The following is an 18,015-nucleotide window of genomic DNA, read 5'->3' as shown; positions in this document are numbered from 1 at the left end:
GTTAGTTGAGTATTTTACTGTTTTATAGCAAATGAAGTAGACTGTGTAACACAATTTAATCCAAACAGAACTTAATAGAAATAAAAACCCCTAAGTTTTAAATTATTTGTGTTTAATGTGGAGGTTTTTCCCTTCCCTTCCTTTGACTTCGATCACATAGTTTTATGTACATTGCTATGTGGCAAGTATTTAAAAGTGGAAGCACGGAGCCTCACTGCACGGCTGCCAGCACAGGGCTGTCTCCAGGCCTGGAACGCCTCCACCGTCCATTGCAGGCCAGCTCTGGAGCTGCCAAAGCCAGGGCAGCCTTTCAGGATTGCCATGTGGGATCTTTGTTTTGCCTCTGCCTGGTGACCTCCTACTGCCCAGGGCTTGTATGGGCATCACTAGGTCTGAGCTCAGCAGTCTGAACCAGGGAGTGCTCATGTAGACAGGAATCCAGATAGTTGTCTTGTGTAAAAACCCTGGTTTAGGAGATGAGAATTGCACCTAGTAAGTTGTTGGTTTTTGTTTTCCCCCAATCTGCAACTATGGGAATTAAGGTGACAGATCAAATGGATCTGTTTGGTAGTAACCTCAAATTGAATTATTGGTAGGACTTTTAACAGCTCAGTGTTGCCACTCCTTAATGCCAGATCTAACTGAACTATTTAAAAATATTTGTAGTACTTATCTTTATTTTTTATTTATAACTGCTAAATTCATCATGAATAATTGTAATTTCAGAGAGGAATTTGTGTTGCATTGTTTTGTTGATGATACTCTATTTTTACTTCAACTAAACGATCATTTTGGGTTTTTTGTTTCCCTCTTTAGAGATCACATGGTCTTCTAAAGAAGTCATGGGTAGCTGTTGTAGCTGTCCAGATAAAGAAACTGTCCCAGATAACCATCGAAACAAGTTTAAGGTAAGCAACTGATGTGGTTGATGTACTGTAAATTATTCTGTTGCTTTCTTCCAGAGTAGGTCTGTGATTGGAAAAAATTTAAATAAAAGTATGATGAAAATTACTGATTGGTTAAATTACCAGGTTGCAGGTGTCCGTGGCTACAGGTTTCTCTTGCTGCTTTGAGAAATCCTCTCACTAGCAGGTACCAGAGAATTCTCTAGGCTTTTTTTATGATAGTTTTGATCTTCAGGAAAGAGAAGAAGCCCTGTGCTTTTGATCCATCTCCATTTCAGTTGGTAGGACCCAAGTAACGTGGTTGCCTCTGGGAGGTTATGAAGGTTAAGGGAGTTGTAAGTATATGAGAAGAGCTATGGGAGAAGTGTGATTATGAACCTGGATCTGGGTTCAGCAATGGAAAATTTAGGACTGTTGATGTTACTTGAAGATCACTGCTGATTATAGCCTTTTGAGAACTTCTTCACTTGAGAAATTTTATTTATAAATGTGCTTCTGTTCCTTATATCCCTCGAATTTATAAGCTTGTGAACACTTGTTCATGTACTTAACATGAAGCTGCTGAAGTCAGTGACTCTAAGTAAACATACCTTTGCATAGTCACACAAGTCAGATTTGTGTCTGTGCTCCGAACTGTCTCTGAGTTGGCAAAGGAATGTAATGCTTCCATACTGAAAAATTATTCATGTGTTGCCTTAAGGCAATACTGAAATGAGCTTTAAAACCATGGGAATTTCTGGAAATGTTTAATATTACCAGTATAAAAAGCTGAAGGATAAAGTATACTTGCTTTTTGTGCATTTGACATCACTTTATGTAACTGCTTCCTATTTTCCTCCTCAGAATTTCTCTATTGTTTTGTGTGAGTTGCTGATTTAGCAGCAGGAGGGAGAAGATGAAAGAATGTAATTTGCAAAATGAAGAAAGTTGGCATAAACCTCAGTGGCAGATGAAACTATTCCTAATTCTTTTCAATTGACTAAATTTCAAGTTGGAAATGTCTCTTTAAGGAGTAACATGAATTGATACCATAGTGAAGATTTTTTTGGTAGTTTTTTTATTGCATAAGAAAGAATCCCACTAAAAGTAGCATTGTGAGATAAAATACACGTAGAGCAAAATATACATTGTCTGAATTCCATAAAGGATGCGGATGACCTCAAACTGGTGCAAAAGCAGGAAGAGTAAGAGTTTCAGCTTTGTACACATTTTCAGGCAAGATGACCATGGGGTATTTGATTTATTTGTTGAGTTTAAAAAGAGAGAAAAAAAATCTAAAACAGCCTGGCGATTCAGCACAGTGCAAGGTTATACAGGTATGTGAAGGAAGCTTCATCTTGGAGCCCCTTATTTTTCATTCGTTTTCCCAACTGTAAGTTGGGGTTATATGAGAAAGCAAATATTTATTTTATTTTTTTTTTTTAGAAATGATGCTCTGAAGGATTCCATTATCTGTGGCAGATATGGCCACTAGAATATGTACATAAAGCCAGTTCTAAAAAAAAAAACAAACAAAAAAAAACCTTAAAATCTCTTCTATTTTAAATTTCTCCTTGGATTTTACGAGTCTCATTCATATTGCTCTTAAATATGTATTATTTTAATTCTGGGTTGGGGGAGCAAAGGAAATGGTTTGGTGAGGTGTGGGGTTTTTTTAAAATTTCACCTCAAGGATCATAACTAATACGACAGAACAGGTGAAGCACATCAATGAAACATTATTAGTAGTTGTATTGGTGCTCAAAAGAGTACTTACCTAATGCTATTTAACTTCATTTTTATAGGTTATTAATGTGGATGATGATGGTAATGAACTGGGTTCTGGCATAATGGAACTTACAGATACAGAACTAATTTTGTACACCCGTAAAAGGGACTCTGTAAAATGGCACTACCTCTGTCTCCGTCGCTATGGCTATGACTCAAATCTTTTCTCTTTTGAAAGTGGCCGAAGGTGTCAAACTGGACAAGGTATGTGGCATTTTTGTATATAAAGCTTTTTTTGAAATTTATTTGACATTCGAAGTCAGCTTTGTTTAAAAAAAAATATATATATATATATATAATTTGCCAGTCCTTTGGCAAAGGTTGTAAAGGCGATAGTTTTATATGTGAATATGGTTTCTGGGGAAAAAGTTACCTTATAAGGAATGGTCGTATGGTAAAACGAGGATTTGAGTTGCACATAGTTTTTGGCATTTTAGGTCTGGAGCACTTTATGCCTGTATGTGTGGATACTTCTGATCAACTTAGAAGGTGGTTTTGACAGGGAAATTCTTCTACCTCAGAGGCTGACTTGACTTTCAGGGAGGAGCAATGAAACCTGAAACTGCAGGAATCTCCTCATAATTCAAAGAATTCTTTATTTTTAGATTTTAAAAGATTGGAGCACTGGTGTGAACTGGATATCCCTACCCTATTATTGTCTTAAGCAACACATTTGTGTTTCATCCTTTTCCTAAAACAAATACCACTTTCATTTATATCAGTGACACCATTGTCAAATTTTGACACATTTTCATATTAAGTGTGTAAACTCCAGCTATGCTCAACTATTTTCTGTGTGGCTGTAACTGGAAAAGGATGTCTACCTTTCCAGTTCCCAGATCATGCCTGCTGTGGCCAAGGTTGGCTCCCAGTTAATAACATTTAGGCTTTTATCTCTCTTCACTGCAGCTGTTCCTGAGGTAATAGCTGTTTTGGTTGAGGTCTCAGCCTCATTTTACATCTTTCTACTGTGATGTAGCTGTGTGTAGTTGGAATTCTTATGTATTCATACATTGTGAAATTAAGTTGCATTTTTATTTTCTTACAGATTTTTAGCATTTACTAGTGTGTTTATCAATAATGATACTTAACAATTGGAAATTTATTTTTTTTTATTTCATTAAAAAGTCTGGAATGTCTGGAACTTGATCATAAACAAAGCTGGTCAGTCTTCATTGTCCAAGCAGAGGTAAGGGCAGACAGGTTTTTCTGATAAGAGTTTAGAAGGCATTCTCAGTTCATCTCCTAATGAGAACTGGAGATTTTTTCAAATGTTACAGTATGCTCCACACTAAGCAGATGTTCAGACTTGGAAGAAGAAAGTAATAACCGTTGTTTTGAAGAAAATCACTTTAATTGATTTTGCAGGTTTAATTTACTGCTTCTTCCAAAGGTAAAATAGATACAAACAAAATTCAGTTGAAAATACTATTTTGAAGGTTCTTTTCCATGGCCTATTAGAAAGTCTTCAAAACTTTCCACCGAGTCTAATTGACTTTTCTGCTTCCCTCATAACTTTTTTTTTTTTAAATAGAGAAGATTAAGTAGGCTGTGTAAGCAGCAACCCTTTCCTCCCTCTTTTGTTTCTTGCATTCCTTACGTAATGTTCAAATACTGTGAATATTGAGAAAAAAGAAATCTGGCAGAAAATGTTCTCTCTCTGCTGCCTTTTTGCAATGGAGCATTGTTCATGAGACCTACACTGGGTTTTGTGGGTACAGTTGCAAAATTTCATCTTCACTTGGTGAGATGACTGAGAAGTTTTTCATTTGAGAATACCCTGAATACTGCCTAGCAACTTTAACTAATTGAATTAGTCAGTATTCTTGTTTGTGTTCTCCATTTAATCTCAAATTACATCTATTGATAAGTTGTCAGAGTGCACTGATGTTGAAACACTGAGTTTGTGCTAGGAATTAAAAACCTTGAAGACATGTTTTGGGAGCACAGTTAATAGATAATTCAGATAGAAAACTTGGAAGAGCTGGTGTGTCACCATATTGTGTAAGTGACAGATCATTTTGTATTTAATGTGAACGCATTTAATAAAAACCAAGGTTTCATCGAGTTGTTTTTGCTTGCACCATCAGTGCCAATTTGATTCACCTCATATTTTAAGGAATCAGCAATTTAGAAGCTTTTTTTCTTTAAAAACAAAGTAGTAAAGGCAGCTGAATTTCTCAGAAACATACTTGGAACTTTTTAAAGCTTGTGAACCTAGATTGTTTTTTAAATTCTATTTTTTGCCCATTAAGATTTAAGTATCTGTTATGAATTTTCAGAAATACACAAAAAATTAAACATGGACTGTTGTACTTGAGCTGCATCATGTGTTGGGGAAATGTAGTAGAAGATGCTCTACAGCTGCTGTATTGCAAGTATGAAGCTTGTTCACTGTGCCAGCTGAATATTAATTGTTGAGCGTCATTCCTCTTAGCCCATTTGGTATATTCCCAGCTGGGGTTTTGTGAACTTCTGTCATGCAGAGCGTTTCTGGTAGTTCTGATCTGACACCGTTCTGCATCCTTAAATAAATATATGATGATAATAATTGCCAGCTTATTATCATAGTTGCACTTACAGAACTAGCTATATCCGTAGGCAGTTTTTAGTAGAGTGTTTTAAGACTGTAATACTCACTTTAAAAAATGAGCACCTGCACCCACGTTTAACAAGCATGTCAACTTTAACTTCATGCTTTCAATGGAAGAATAATCCAAAGCTGCGACTTTGCTGGTGAGGGTAAGTTGGGGCACTCCCTGCTGTTTAAAGGCAAAGTGGCACAATACACACGCAAAATACATGGTATTGCTGCTAACTTTGTATTCTGTGTCTATCCTTTAGCCTAAAGCAATTGGTGTATTACTGTCTGTTTCAAACAGTTTGTCTTATTAGCTTTTCAGTTTAATCTTCTTAAAGAAACTAAACTTTTACCCAGTGTTTAAATTCTTTCCTGTTGTGCAGGAATCTTATTTTTACAGCAGTTGAATAGAAATCTGGTTTTAAAAATATTACCTTGTAGTACCACAGTAGTTTCATTTAGTGTTTTCTAAAATTTATTTATTTAACAGGTATACTTTTTATCAGCTTAAAAAAACCCAAATCTTGCCCTGTTTTGTAGTTTGAGGGGGGTGTTTTACCCCTCATTTAGCACTCAAAACTTAGTTTTGCTCTTAACTGAATCAGTTTTCTGTTCTAATTAACTTTTGGTGCATGGGTATCTTATTCTTCTATTAGATAAACATTTTAAAGGTTCTCACAGTAATTTTATGTGTTTTGGTGCAATGAAAATTTCTTACCATTTTTGCTTCTTTAACAGGTATTCATTACGTGGATTCCAGTTATTATTTTTTTTTCTTTAATTTTATAAATGGTAAGGCATGTTTCTTATGTTAAAAGATTTTGATTTTTTTTCCCTGTATATTTACAGGAATCTTTGCCTTTAAATGTGCCCGTGCAGAAGAACTATTTAATATGTTGCAAGAGATAATGCAGAATAATAGCATAAATGTGGTAGAAGAACCAGTAGTAGAAAGGAATAATCATCAAACTGAGTTGGAAGCTCCAAGAACCCCTCGAACACCTACAAGTAAGTTTAGTTATACTGTCAGATGAGGTACCTGAATGTAATATGGTACTTAGCTGAAAACAGCATTTAATTTGCATTAAATCTTTAAGTAATTAAAAAGAAAACTAATTTAAACCTAAGAGGCTAATTACCAGTAATGCATTCTCTTGAGGTACTTGCTGAGGATTCTCTTTCAAGAATCCTAAGTCTTGAGAGCAAAACTGCCATAGTCAAGTTCTTCAGCTTTAAGAAACAAGGTCTGGGTACTTAGATGTTGTGCAAGACTGCTGTTTTGCTGAATTATGAATACATCTATTGAATTGCTTTATAATATAGCACCATATTTTACTTGTATTATTTCTGAGAAATGTTAATGTTGGGCAATGTTCCAAACTTTTTATTAGGGGGGAAAAAAAAAAGTAATGGTAATATCACATCTACAGTGAGTTTGGAATCTTTCTTTTGCTGTGAGTAGATGGATGGGTAGAGTGAAGTCCTTTCAAAAATACCAGAAGATTTTTGGTAATCTCAGGCAGATGGTTTGATATTTGAAACTAAGAATTTCAGGTTATTGATGATTTCACAGAAATAGAAGCTTAAGTAATTAATTCTCTGTTTGTTAGGGAGACGTTGTTAATGGTAAAAGAGAAGTTGGATAGAGAGTTTACTGGGAGGACTGTGGTCTGTAATACACCTAGATTTCAGTGGTTGCTTCAGACATGTTTCCCAGTAAATACCGGGATGCTATACTCCGCAATTTGCTTTTCTTTTCCTTCCCCCCAGCAAATTTGAATCTTGTGAATATTTAATACTGTTTTACTATTTTAATTTCTCTTTTGAAAATTGAAGAGTGAAGATGTAAAGCGTCTTACTCGTATACAGTAAAATGTTCTATTTTAATATGGTTTTGCTTGTTTTCTAATTGAATCAGCTCCTGGGTTCAATGCACAAAGTTTACCTAATGGCTATCCCAGATATCCATCTTTTGGAGATGCTTCATCACATCCTTCCAGCAGACATCCTTCTGTCGGAAGTGCACGCCTCCCCTCTGTTGGTGAAGAATCAACACATCCTTTACTTGTAGCAGAGGAACAAGTGGGTATCTTTTTCCCCTCATATAACTTAGGTTCTACATTATTTCAGATTTTTCTACTGCTTGTTCTGTAGGCTTTCATTTGCGTTTTCCAGTATCACGTGTAATGTATTTCTACTGTATGTTAGCTACCTCAGAGGAGTGTTTCCTTTGCCTCTTGAAAATAATACTTTGTAGGATAGTTTGCTGAGGAAAAGTAACTATTTTCAGTTGCTCTCCATATTTTATATGCAAACAAGATATAGAAAGCATGTATTTTTATATGCTTTCCCCACAAATTTCAGTAATTGCTTTTAAACACATAAATTATACTTTATAATGAGAATTACTGGTCAAAAAGCTTCTCTACACATAAGTCTTCTATTTGGCAAATAGAAATTATGGAATTACAGAAGGGAGCTCTAGATCTCTGGGTCAAATTTTAAAGTTAGAGGTGGCTGCACAGAGCCTTGTCCTGTCATGCTTTGACTACTCCAAACAAGAGGATTCCACCATGTCTCTGAGCCATGTGTTCCAGTGTTTCACCACCTTTGTTGTGAAAGCATTTCTCCCTAATATGTAATCAGATTTTTTTTCTGTTACAGCTGGTGTTCATTGCCCCTTAGCCTTTTGCTGAACGTCTCCAAGCAGGGTCTGGCTCTGTCTTGTCTTTATCTATTAGGTAGCTGAAAACTCTTAGGTGGTTTCCTGGCTTTCTCTTAAGACTGAACAAGGATGGCGCTCTCAGCTTCTCCTTGTGTGTCACATGCTCCAGCCCCTCTAATCTTGGCTCGCCACTGGACTTGCTCCAGTGTGGTGGTGTCTGTTTTGTGCTGGGGAGCTCAGATTCAGTCTCATAAGTGCTGAATTGACAGTAATAATCACTTTCCTTAACCTACTGGTTGTGCATTTGCTAACACAAACCAATATGCACATCTGGTTTTCACTGCTGCAAGGGCACACTGCTGACTTACATTCAGCTTACCATCCACCCATATCCCTTGGTGCTTTTCTGCAAGGCTGTTTTCAAGTCAGTTGGTGCCTAGCCTGTACTGTTGGTGGTGTTCCAAACCAGGCAGTGGATTTTGTATTTGCTATTGCTGAACTTCATGAGGTTTCTATGAGATAATTCTCCAGGCTGCTTAGATCCCTCTCAGTAGAAACCCTACCAACCTGGGATAGAGTGAAAACTTTCAGAGGATGTGTTCTATATTATCATTCAGATTGTTGATGAAAATGTTAGTCAAGTTCAATAAAATGTAATGTAGTTTAGGAAGACTCTCATGTGTGACAAGAAAGTGTTGGAAACCAGTGAACATAACCAGAGCAAAGTGCAGTGAACTGTCTTGTGGGAAAGGATTTGTTAGGAGCCCCCACAGAAGAGTCCAAGTGTTATTGTTGGAGTTATTGAAGAGTAAGTGAGTTTAAAGAATTGGTGCAGGAGTCAAGTAGAGATAGACGGAGAAGTTGGGAAGGCTGCTCCTGTAAAATACTACTTCTAGTGTTTGGATATCCAGATACAGAATTAAAAATTTGGGAAAAACTGGAGTAATAGATTCCTTCTCTTTCAGCCTTGTGTTGATCCACTGCGGGAACTTGGAGGGATAACCTAGTGGTGTATTCCTGCCTTTCTTAGTGGCATGTGGTGCCAGCTCCTGCTCCTTTTTAATTCTGAGCGCCATAGTTCATACGGAATTGTATATCTTTCTACTTCAGTTTCTGGTATTAGGAGGCTGTTGGCTCTAGAAGAAAGAATGAACTGTTAATCTAGTAGAGCCAATCTCTTCTTATTGCCTGAGTAGTACACAAGGTGAAATCCTGGGCAGTTTTTAGGTCTCTTTTTTTTTTTTTTGTCTTTTAAAAGGGACTGTAGATTTCCTTTGCAATGTGGAAATTACAAAGATAAATTTAGCCAAAGCAGCTATTGAACTGTTGGTCACTGTCATGGTAAAGGACAACAAAGTAGAGCTCTGCTTCACTGATTTGTCCAAGTGAACTAGAAAGCTAAGTTGGAGCAGCCCAAGGTTGCCCTGATCAGAGCAGAGCTGGAATAGAACTGGAGAAGCTGTAACTAGAGCACAACTAAGATAAAACATAAAATCAAAATAATATTAATGTAGGATGTTAATTCTGTTCTTCTGTTAGAGTAACATTAAAAAAAACAGCAACAAAATTTCAGGGGGAAAAACCCAAAACTGAGCACAGTTCAGCAAAATGTGAAAGAGATGACCTTTGCTCTTAAACAGCTGCTATCACTAGGTTTGGTTTTCAGGTATTTTGATTTAAAAAGTGGGGGGTTAAGAAGGAAATAAATTTGCAGAGGAAAAAAAAAAGTGCAAATAGCACTGGAATTTCTTTTTTTTTTCTTCCCCTTTTAGGTGCACACTTATGTCAACACTACTGGGGTACAAGAGGAAAGAAAAAATCGAACAAGTGTGCATGCGCCATTGGAATCAAAGCTTTCAAACACTGAAACAACTAAAGTGAAAGAAGATCAGATGTATGCCGATGACAGAGATGCTCAGGTTCTCCTGGAGCCTGAAGGAGTCAAGTTTGTTTTAGGACCAACACCTGTTCAGAGGCAGTTAATGGAAAGAGAGAAACTGGAGCAACTTGGGAGAGACCAAGTTAGCGGCAGCAGCACAAATAACACTGAATGGGACACTGGGTACGACAGTGATGAACGTAGAGAAACACCATCTGGTAATAAATTAGTGTATGAAAATATAAATAGGTTATCAATCCCTAGTGCCTCAGGGGTCAGGAGAGGTCGTTTGACATCAACCAGTACCTCAGACACCCAGAACATTAACAACTCTGCTCAGAGGAGAACTGCGCTGTTGAACTATGAGAACTTGCCATCCTTGCCTCCTGTTTGGGAAGCCCGCAAGCTGAGTAGAGATGAAGATGACAGTTTAGGACCAAAGACCCCATCTCTGAATGGCTACCACAATAACCTAGATCCAATGCATAATTATGTCAATACAGAGAATGTAACAGTACCAGCAAGTGCTCATAAAGTAGAATTTACACGACGTCGGGACTGTACCCCAACAGTCTTTAACTTTGACATTAGGCGTCCAAGTTTAGAACACAGGCAGCTCAACTATATACAGGTTGACTTGGAAGGTGGTAGTGACTCCGACAACCCTCAGACTCCAAAAACCCCTACCACTCCACTTCCGCAAACTCCAACCAGGCGCACAGAGCTGTATGCTGTGATAGACATTGAAAGAACTGCTGCTATGTCGAGCTTGCAAAAAGCACTGCCCCGAGATGATGGTACTTCTAGGAAAACTAGACATAACAGTACTGACCTGCCTATGTGAGCCTGGAAAGCATTAAATCATTTGCACCTTTTGTGAAGTTTATGAAATTGAAGATGCAAATACTTTGCATTTCTTAACACTAACGCCTTTTATAGACTAATAGAGCTTTTTCTGCATACTTCATGTACTTGTCTAACTAAAGGGAATTAATGTAGAGCAAGTATTCATTTAGGTAACACTATTTCATTCTACAATAGTAGTAATTACTGCATAGCAGCATCACCACCTTTCACAGTGCCTCTTTAAATTGATTATAGAGTCTGAGTGACATGCCAGTTTTGAATTTATAAATATTCTGGTCTGGTGCCTATACTCATTAATGGCAATTATAACACTTTTTAAAGCCTCTTGATATGTGCATTATTAGCAGGTAAACCTAATTTTTCAAGGTACCTATCTTACATTCATTCCTCATCGAAGTGGCTCCTCCAGAATGAAATGTATGTAATGCATTAATTCAGTCAGTTTGACGTACACCATATATTGGTTCATCTCAAGGGATATAAACAACACACCTTTTTTTGTCTGTCTGGTTTTTTTTTTAAGACTGCATGGGCAAGAAGGCCTCTAATTCTTGATAGTTTTCTTAACTTGTGTGATATTTGAGAGGTCACATCGAAGTTCATTGATCAGAGCTATTAATGCATCTAAACCCAGCCTTAAGCTCCTTCTGTTAGAAGAGAATTCCAAGTAGCGTAAAGTTACCTGTGAAATCTTGACAGAATTTTAATCTCATTAGAGTTTTGGGGGGTTTTGTGACGGAATTCACAGGTTGGCTGAATGAATTAAGGCCCTCTTGTCATATCTTAGTTCAGTGTGCCTTCCTTTCTTTGCATTTGTATGTTTCTTTTTTATCTGTTCGTAATGTCTTGTTTTAAAAGTCAAAATTTTGTACATAGCTTTAATTATTGTTCAGGGTCGTTTATGTGTTTGTCTTGCTCTGCATTTGACAAAGAAAGACTCTTGAAGGTCAAATGGTTGTCTTTGTCCAGTGTTCTACTTTTTTATGCCTGACAGAAATATCCCAGCTCTCCAGCAGCATGCATTATTGCACAACTGGAAAGGTTTATTATGCAGTTATTGTCTTCCTCTAAAGCATCAGACACAGGTTACACGGGAGGCAGGGTACTGGACTTGATTGTTCTTTATAGAAAATTGTACATTCTAGCAATGTGCATCCATAGTTGATAGTATAATTTAGAAAGATATGTATTAAATTATCTGAAGGTAGTATTATCTACAAGCATATTTTGTTTCCTTTTGCAGTTGGTGAACTTGGTTACAATGATGGCTGCTCAGTGTTACAGGTACATCGAGGTAGAATGTTGTTTGTTGAATATGCCAGATGCACTCTTAGCAGAAATTTGGGGGTTTTTTTAATACTCTGAATAATTTTAGAATTCTGGCAGTATTGCAGGTGCACCTTGGTACTAGCAGCAGAAGAGATTACTTTTGAGCCTGTGATTGCAAAGAAACTCACACTTGCGTGAACTGGTGTGATGTAAAATAACCCTTGAACTGTGAGTGAGGAAATCATGCAAGAAAAGCCATCTGGAGATCTGAGAAAGAATTAAGGGTCTTCATGCAGTATTTGAATTGAAGTTTTATTAAAAACAAACTACAATTATTCTCGGTCTTTTAAATTGGAGTGTACTCCTTTTTTATCTTTTTTTTTTAGTCTTATCTCAGTTTAGCAGTGGTAGCACCTGAAGAATACGCATCTTGCCACACCATTAGGGGATATCAGGCAACCTTTTCACTCTTGACTTTCATCATTCTTCACAGACTATGGTACTGAAATACCAGATGCACAAAGAACATAATTTGCAGGGGTAAAAGATGGGAGTCATTGAGACCATTGTGAGGAACTTCAGTGAGATTAAAAAAACCCTCATTAATGTTTTCGTGGTCAACCTATGCATACTCTTGTGATAGACCCAGTGACTTGTGGGGAGACCTTGGTACTCAAGAAGGTAATGACTACATAGAGCTAGATATTTTACAGGTCTGCAGTGTTAGTGCTCCTTCACATCTTTGTCATTGCCTCACCTTATGCTATGGAACAGTCTTTGTACTGAAGAGAAGTTGCCAAGTATTTGCAAAATACTGACTGGGTTAATGATAGTGGCGTGATTCTTCTTAACTTTTAGCTCACTTAAATTTGTGAGACGAACTAATGCTTCAGCCCGTGTTTTAAGGCAAATGTGTTTGATCTAGCTAGCTGCCTCGAAATATTTGGTCCTCATCTGTATAGTGTGGGTGTTTTGGAAATACTAATTAATTGGACCCTTAAAACACACCTGTGAGGCAGGGCAATAATACTCTTAATTGACAAATAGGGAAACAGAGGCTCCACGTAAGTGACCTGCTGAAATTACAACAACCAACCATGTCCCTCCTTAGTTCTGTTGCACTGTCCTGTGCATTTATCTTGAATAGCCTTAGATACAAGGGATGGTGTGAGTAGTTTGGGGTTTTTTTTAATGTTGTTGCAAGTTTCACAATACTTCATAGGGGGTGTTTTCTTAGCTCTGGTCCCCAGAATTGAGAACGTACTGGAATTTCAACCTTCTGTAGCTTTAATTAATTAACATGCCTGACAACTTGTTTTCCAGGACTAATTTTTTACCCTCTTACATTTTACAGGTGGGATAATGCTTTCTCATTTTGTGTATGCTGCAAACATACTGAGTAGTCCTTATTACCTGTGCTACTCATCTTCAGCATTCCTTATTTTCTGCCCCTTGAAGTAGATGTAGTTGCAATGCACTTTACCCTTTGAGACTTGGTAAATATTTTTTCAGTTCAGTCTCTTTTAAAGGCTGTGATGTTAGGTTTAGTGTCTGTAATCTAGGATTCAGGTTTCAGCTGAAATCTCTCTACAGTATTTAGATCATATTTATTTTGGGCCCACAGGTGTATAGACTCAGAAACTACAAATATGTAACCATTTTCTTTAGCAACTGAGACATGGTAAGTTTACATAAACTAGGTCCTTCAAAAAGGGCACCATTTCCATCAGTTCCACTTTTCACTCATAACATGCAGTTGGCTGCTACCCTTCAAGCACATTTGACAAGGGAAAGCCTTTAACTGTAGGTATTCCTTTAATACAGTGATTTGGGAAAGACATACATTAGTGTATCTTCTAAACAAGGAGTCAGAGTTGATAAAAAAGATGAAATGATGACCAAAACTACATAATAAAGATTGTACTAGAAATATAGTTAGTGAGAATCCATTGGTTATATCAGCAAAATATTTTTTTCTCAAATTGATGTCAAGAGGAGGACCAATTTTTTTAATTTTGTGGTGTTTCTTGGTGACTCTGTAGAACAATATAGAAAAGACAATTCTTAAAACCTTAATTCTCATTATAACATTTTTTTGTTTCCCCCGATAAATGCATTTTGTATATGACGGGGGTTGAATGTAATGGTGTGTGTTGAAGCACTATTCCTGTTCTTATTAAAGTCTACACAACTTTTATATAAATCTGAAGTGTACAGATAGACATTTCATATCATAAAGTGCTTAATTCATTCCCTCTCCCTGCCCTCCCAGTGTTTGGATATTTGTGTGTGTGTGTTTACGCCTCTGACTAGGGTGTAAAAAGGGTCACCGAAAGGCGTAAGCTGTACAAAGTCCAAACCAATGTCAGAACAGGGCTGCTCTTTTGCAGGTGACAGACCAGCAGTTGATTTTTCTGGTTTTATAACAGTGTGTGTTGGCTCAAAATCTGGCTATCATTGCTTTTGTTTTACAGTTTACCACTTCTCAGTGAGACAGTCAGGAAGGAGAAGATTGTCTTTATTCACTGTTAGTGAAGTAAAAATGCAAGTTCTGATTAATGACAGTTACTACTTTGAGCATATAATGATGTATTTGATTTGGACCTCTATTTCTAAGCAGTATTCTCCTCTTTGTTTAAGGTGGGATCAATGGTGAAATTCAATTTCTGCACTGTACTAATTTATTTAATGGCTGCAAATAAGATGAAACTGATTTAGTAATGGACTTAAATCTGAAATTCTCCTATTTCCCCTAAAGAAGTTTGGTCCTCCAGTTTGATAAATAGAATTAGGTATTTTTAGAATTTAATGATAAGATCTTTCCCATCTTTTCCTTGAGGTAGCAATTCAGGCATTTATATTTGACAGTATTTACTTAATATAAACATAAGTTCATTTATGATATCTTTATTTTAAATTCATATACACTCCAAGAAAAAAAAAATTCAGAAGAAATTCCACCACAAAAAACTGCGTTAAGATGGAGTTGGGGTTGCTGATGTCCTTCTTACAGAACATATATTAAAAAGACAGGAAGTCGTAAGTTAAGGTTCTTTCATAATCTTTAGGAATTACTTCCTCTTTTGGACAAAATAAGTGAATAATAATTAAAAAAATTAGCAGGTGTAACTCTGACCATTTATACATTATTTCTTGTGATACTGTGCTGTAAGGTTTGTGACTGTCATATATTATCCTAACACGGTGTTTACTCCAGATTAACGCAGTATTTTGTTTGGAAATATGTAGATGTACAGATAGAAATAGAATATGAGAGATAAAGTTACCTTTAAAGTTGATGAAACAAGTGTTGGACATTTCTATATTTTTATATATTACAAAGGGCATTTTGAAATTTTTCTTGCAGTTTTAGTAATTATTTAGTGTGGTAATATACATATATTGTGACAATGTCTTCTGCTATATCCATTACTTCGGTGTAATTCTATTTTATGTAGCAAATATGTGTATATACAAAGGAGATTATGTAAAAAATGATTAAGAAATAGGCTCAAACCCTTCATACAGGGACCGTCTTCCTCTGTGTCTGCAAAGTACTTAATGCCTTGGGGTCCCAGCCACAGCTTATGTCTGAGACCCGTGGTGACCGAATTGCCAAGCGATGAGCGTGGAGGAGCAGCCCCTTTGCTTTCCACGAGAAGCCTTAGTACAAAAGGTGCCGTGAAGCTCACCTTGCCACTCCCTGGTGCAGGGGCTGTGCTCTACATGGTCATTCCCAACGCCACCTGCCAACAGCCCAGAGAGCCCAGAGTCCGTGTGTCCGTTGCTCCAGTCCTTCCCTTTGGCAGTAGGAAAGGAAGTCTGAGGTGAGAGCTTTGATGTCAGCAGGGAATCTTCCTTGTTAGCAGGGCGATCCTTCCGGAGCTTGTTCAGGTCTCGTGCAGTGTCCTTTGAAGCCAGATGAATGATTCGTGTTGACTTCAAGGGCCACTGGATGTGTTCCTGCAAGATTTAAGTTCTGCTGACATAACAGTTCTGTTACACCTGAGGACCTGGTTGGTCAAGTTCTTCAGGAATGGTCTAAAAATACTGTAAAAATATAAATATATTTAATTACATGTACTGAAAAAAGAAATCCTATTTGTTGTGGTCAGAGTTCAGATTATTATGTGAATTTTGATTTCTTAGTCATATTTGCATATATATTGCTTTAACTATTATGTATGAAAGAGGAAGTGACTCTAAAGTGTGTGAAAGATCAGGATTACACCTGTTTTTTAATGGTTATCTTATTTAGGAATGGATGTCAGCAAATTTAACTCCATATTAATGCAGTTTTTTTGCATTAGAATATGTGTGTATATCATACACCCACATTTTATATATAATATATTATATATTTGGTACTAACTTTGTATTTTCCTTGAAATTTTGCCAAATCTCAAACACAGATGTTCTCACTTGTAAGACTTTGGTACTTAATAACTGAATGTATATGAAATGCTCTGGTATGAAAGAAGAGTGTTGTATGGTGTCCCACGATGCAGATGTCTCAACCAGCAGAGGCACATTGCCTTTCTCACATCTCGCTTCATTGTAGCATCGCCTTTCATCTCCTGAAAAACAGTCTGTGTTTTAACTAAACTGCAGACCCGCCATTACAGTACAGCTGAATACTGCGCTGGCATGAAAGCTGACTGGTAGTAGTAAGAATACAGTAGTCACCAGTGTGCCACAAATGCATTTATTAAATGCAGAAATAGACATTTCTACAAAGGCCAAAATCTTATGTTGTATGTTCCTTTCTTGTCATTACATTGTATGATATTGTAAGATTATTGTATGTCCTAATTTGCATTATAAAATGTTTTTTCCTACTTAAAGGCATAAATATAGCAACTTTGTATAAAGGTAGCTTTCTAGATTTTTATTTCTTTTATATAAAAAAGTCTAAACAGTGGGAGTACCATTGCCAAATTGTTTATAAAATTTTCATTAATTTGCCCTGTTCAATGAATTTGTTTTTACAAACATTCCATATTTCTTTTATTAAAAAAGTGATGATATACTATGCAGAAAGAGTGTATTTTTATGCTATTCCACATTAATCTTAAAAAAAATAATTTCACTTGTTTTAAGCTGTCAGTGAGAAAGCTTACCAAATATGCATTTTTAAAAAATGTATTATGTATTATGACAACATTTTTTCCCCTTTAACAGTGCCAACTTCATTTGGAAAAAGAAAAAATAAAAATTGTAGCATGGCAATAAACTATTGATTTTACATTGAAAATTGTCTGTGGGTTACTTCAGTGATTTCCCAGTGTTAGTGTTGCTGTATTGTATTTCATTAGCAAAGCCTTTTTTGCTTTTCTTTAAATCATTGCTTCAGGTACCTATCTATTTCCACACACACACACTTGTATTCCACTCATTATCGGTGGTAAAGAAAACCAAAACCAGAACACGATGACCTGGAGTCTAAATTTTTCCCCAAGCTTTTGTTTCATTTCTACTAGTGTTCTGTCATGTATTTCTCATGTAGGTAATCTTAGATTTTTTTGTTGTTGTTGTTGTGGTAGTACTGCACTAGTACTGTTGTTGTCAACTGCTGGCTAGTGAATCATGTGCCAGCAATTTGAATGTGCTCCTTTCTTGGTTATTAAAAGACTAAGATTTCTAAAACCTAAATGGGCTTTGTTAGCATAATGCTGGTAAATTCAGAAAGTAAGTAATAAGAAAATACAAGGTTGAAGTCCTGTCTAGATAGACTTTTTGCTTTCTCTGGAGACTAAAATATGGCAGGCAGTGATTTATCAAAATTCCACGTCTCCTCTCCCTCCAAAGTCACTGTTGTAAGGCATAATTTAAACAATGATGTTACTAGCCAACAAATGAACAAAACCCTAGAAATGTCAGGAGAAGTTTTGTTTTCAGAATCTCTTAAGAAACAACGTTAAGTGTTTATTGCACTATGTTGGTTAGGTAACTTGGATGTCTGAAAACTTAGTTTTTGATAAGCTTTTCATATCCCTGGCTAACAGCTTTGCAGTGTTCCTAACGAGAGTGGCTTCTTGGCAGTCCATCATGCTCCATGTTTCCATATTTACATGATAGACTT

At 36.6% G+C, this 18,015-nt stretch overlaps 1 protein-coding gene across 2 annotated transcripts in view; it reads left to right on the top strand.

Annotated features, from left to right (window-relative positions):
• Nucleotides 1–17,154, top strand: part of FRS2 (fibroblast growth factor receptor substrate 2) — a 60,083-nt gene extending 42,929 nt beyond the window's left edge. Inside the window, exons 3-7 of one of the 2 annotated variants that reach the window (XM_074902883.1) lie at nt 817–908; nt 2,690–2,876; nt 6,103–6,261; nt 7,172–7,335; nt 9,691–17,154. In XM_074902883.1, the coding sequence (XP_074758984.1) occupies nt 843–908; nt 2,690–2,876; nt 6,103–6,261; nt 7,172–7,335; nt 9,691–10,641 (1,527 nt within the window). In that variant the 5' untranslated portion in view covers nt 817–842 and the 3' untranslated portion in view covers nt 10,642–17,154. Of the gene's footprint in view, nt 1–816; nt 909–2,689; nt 2,877–5,382; nt 5,415–6,102; nt 6,262–7,171; nt 7,336–9,690 lie in introns of those variants that run through there. The other variant, XM_074902884.1, reaches the window with a different exon arrangement.
• The last annotated feature ends 861 nt before the right edge of the window (nt 17,155–18,015 follow it).

Source organism: Athene noctua, chromosome 3 (genome assembly GCF_965140245.1).
Source record: "Athene noctua chromosome 3, bAthNoc1.hap1.1, whole genome shotgun sequence".
NCBI lineage: Eukaryota > Metazoa > Chordata > Aves > Strigiformes > Strigidae > Athene > Athene noctua.
The sequence above is the reverse complement of the archived record's forward strand: the minus strand, read 5'-3'. Positions and strand labels throughout refer to the sequence as shown.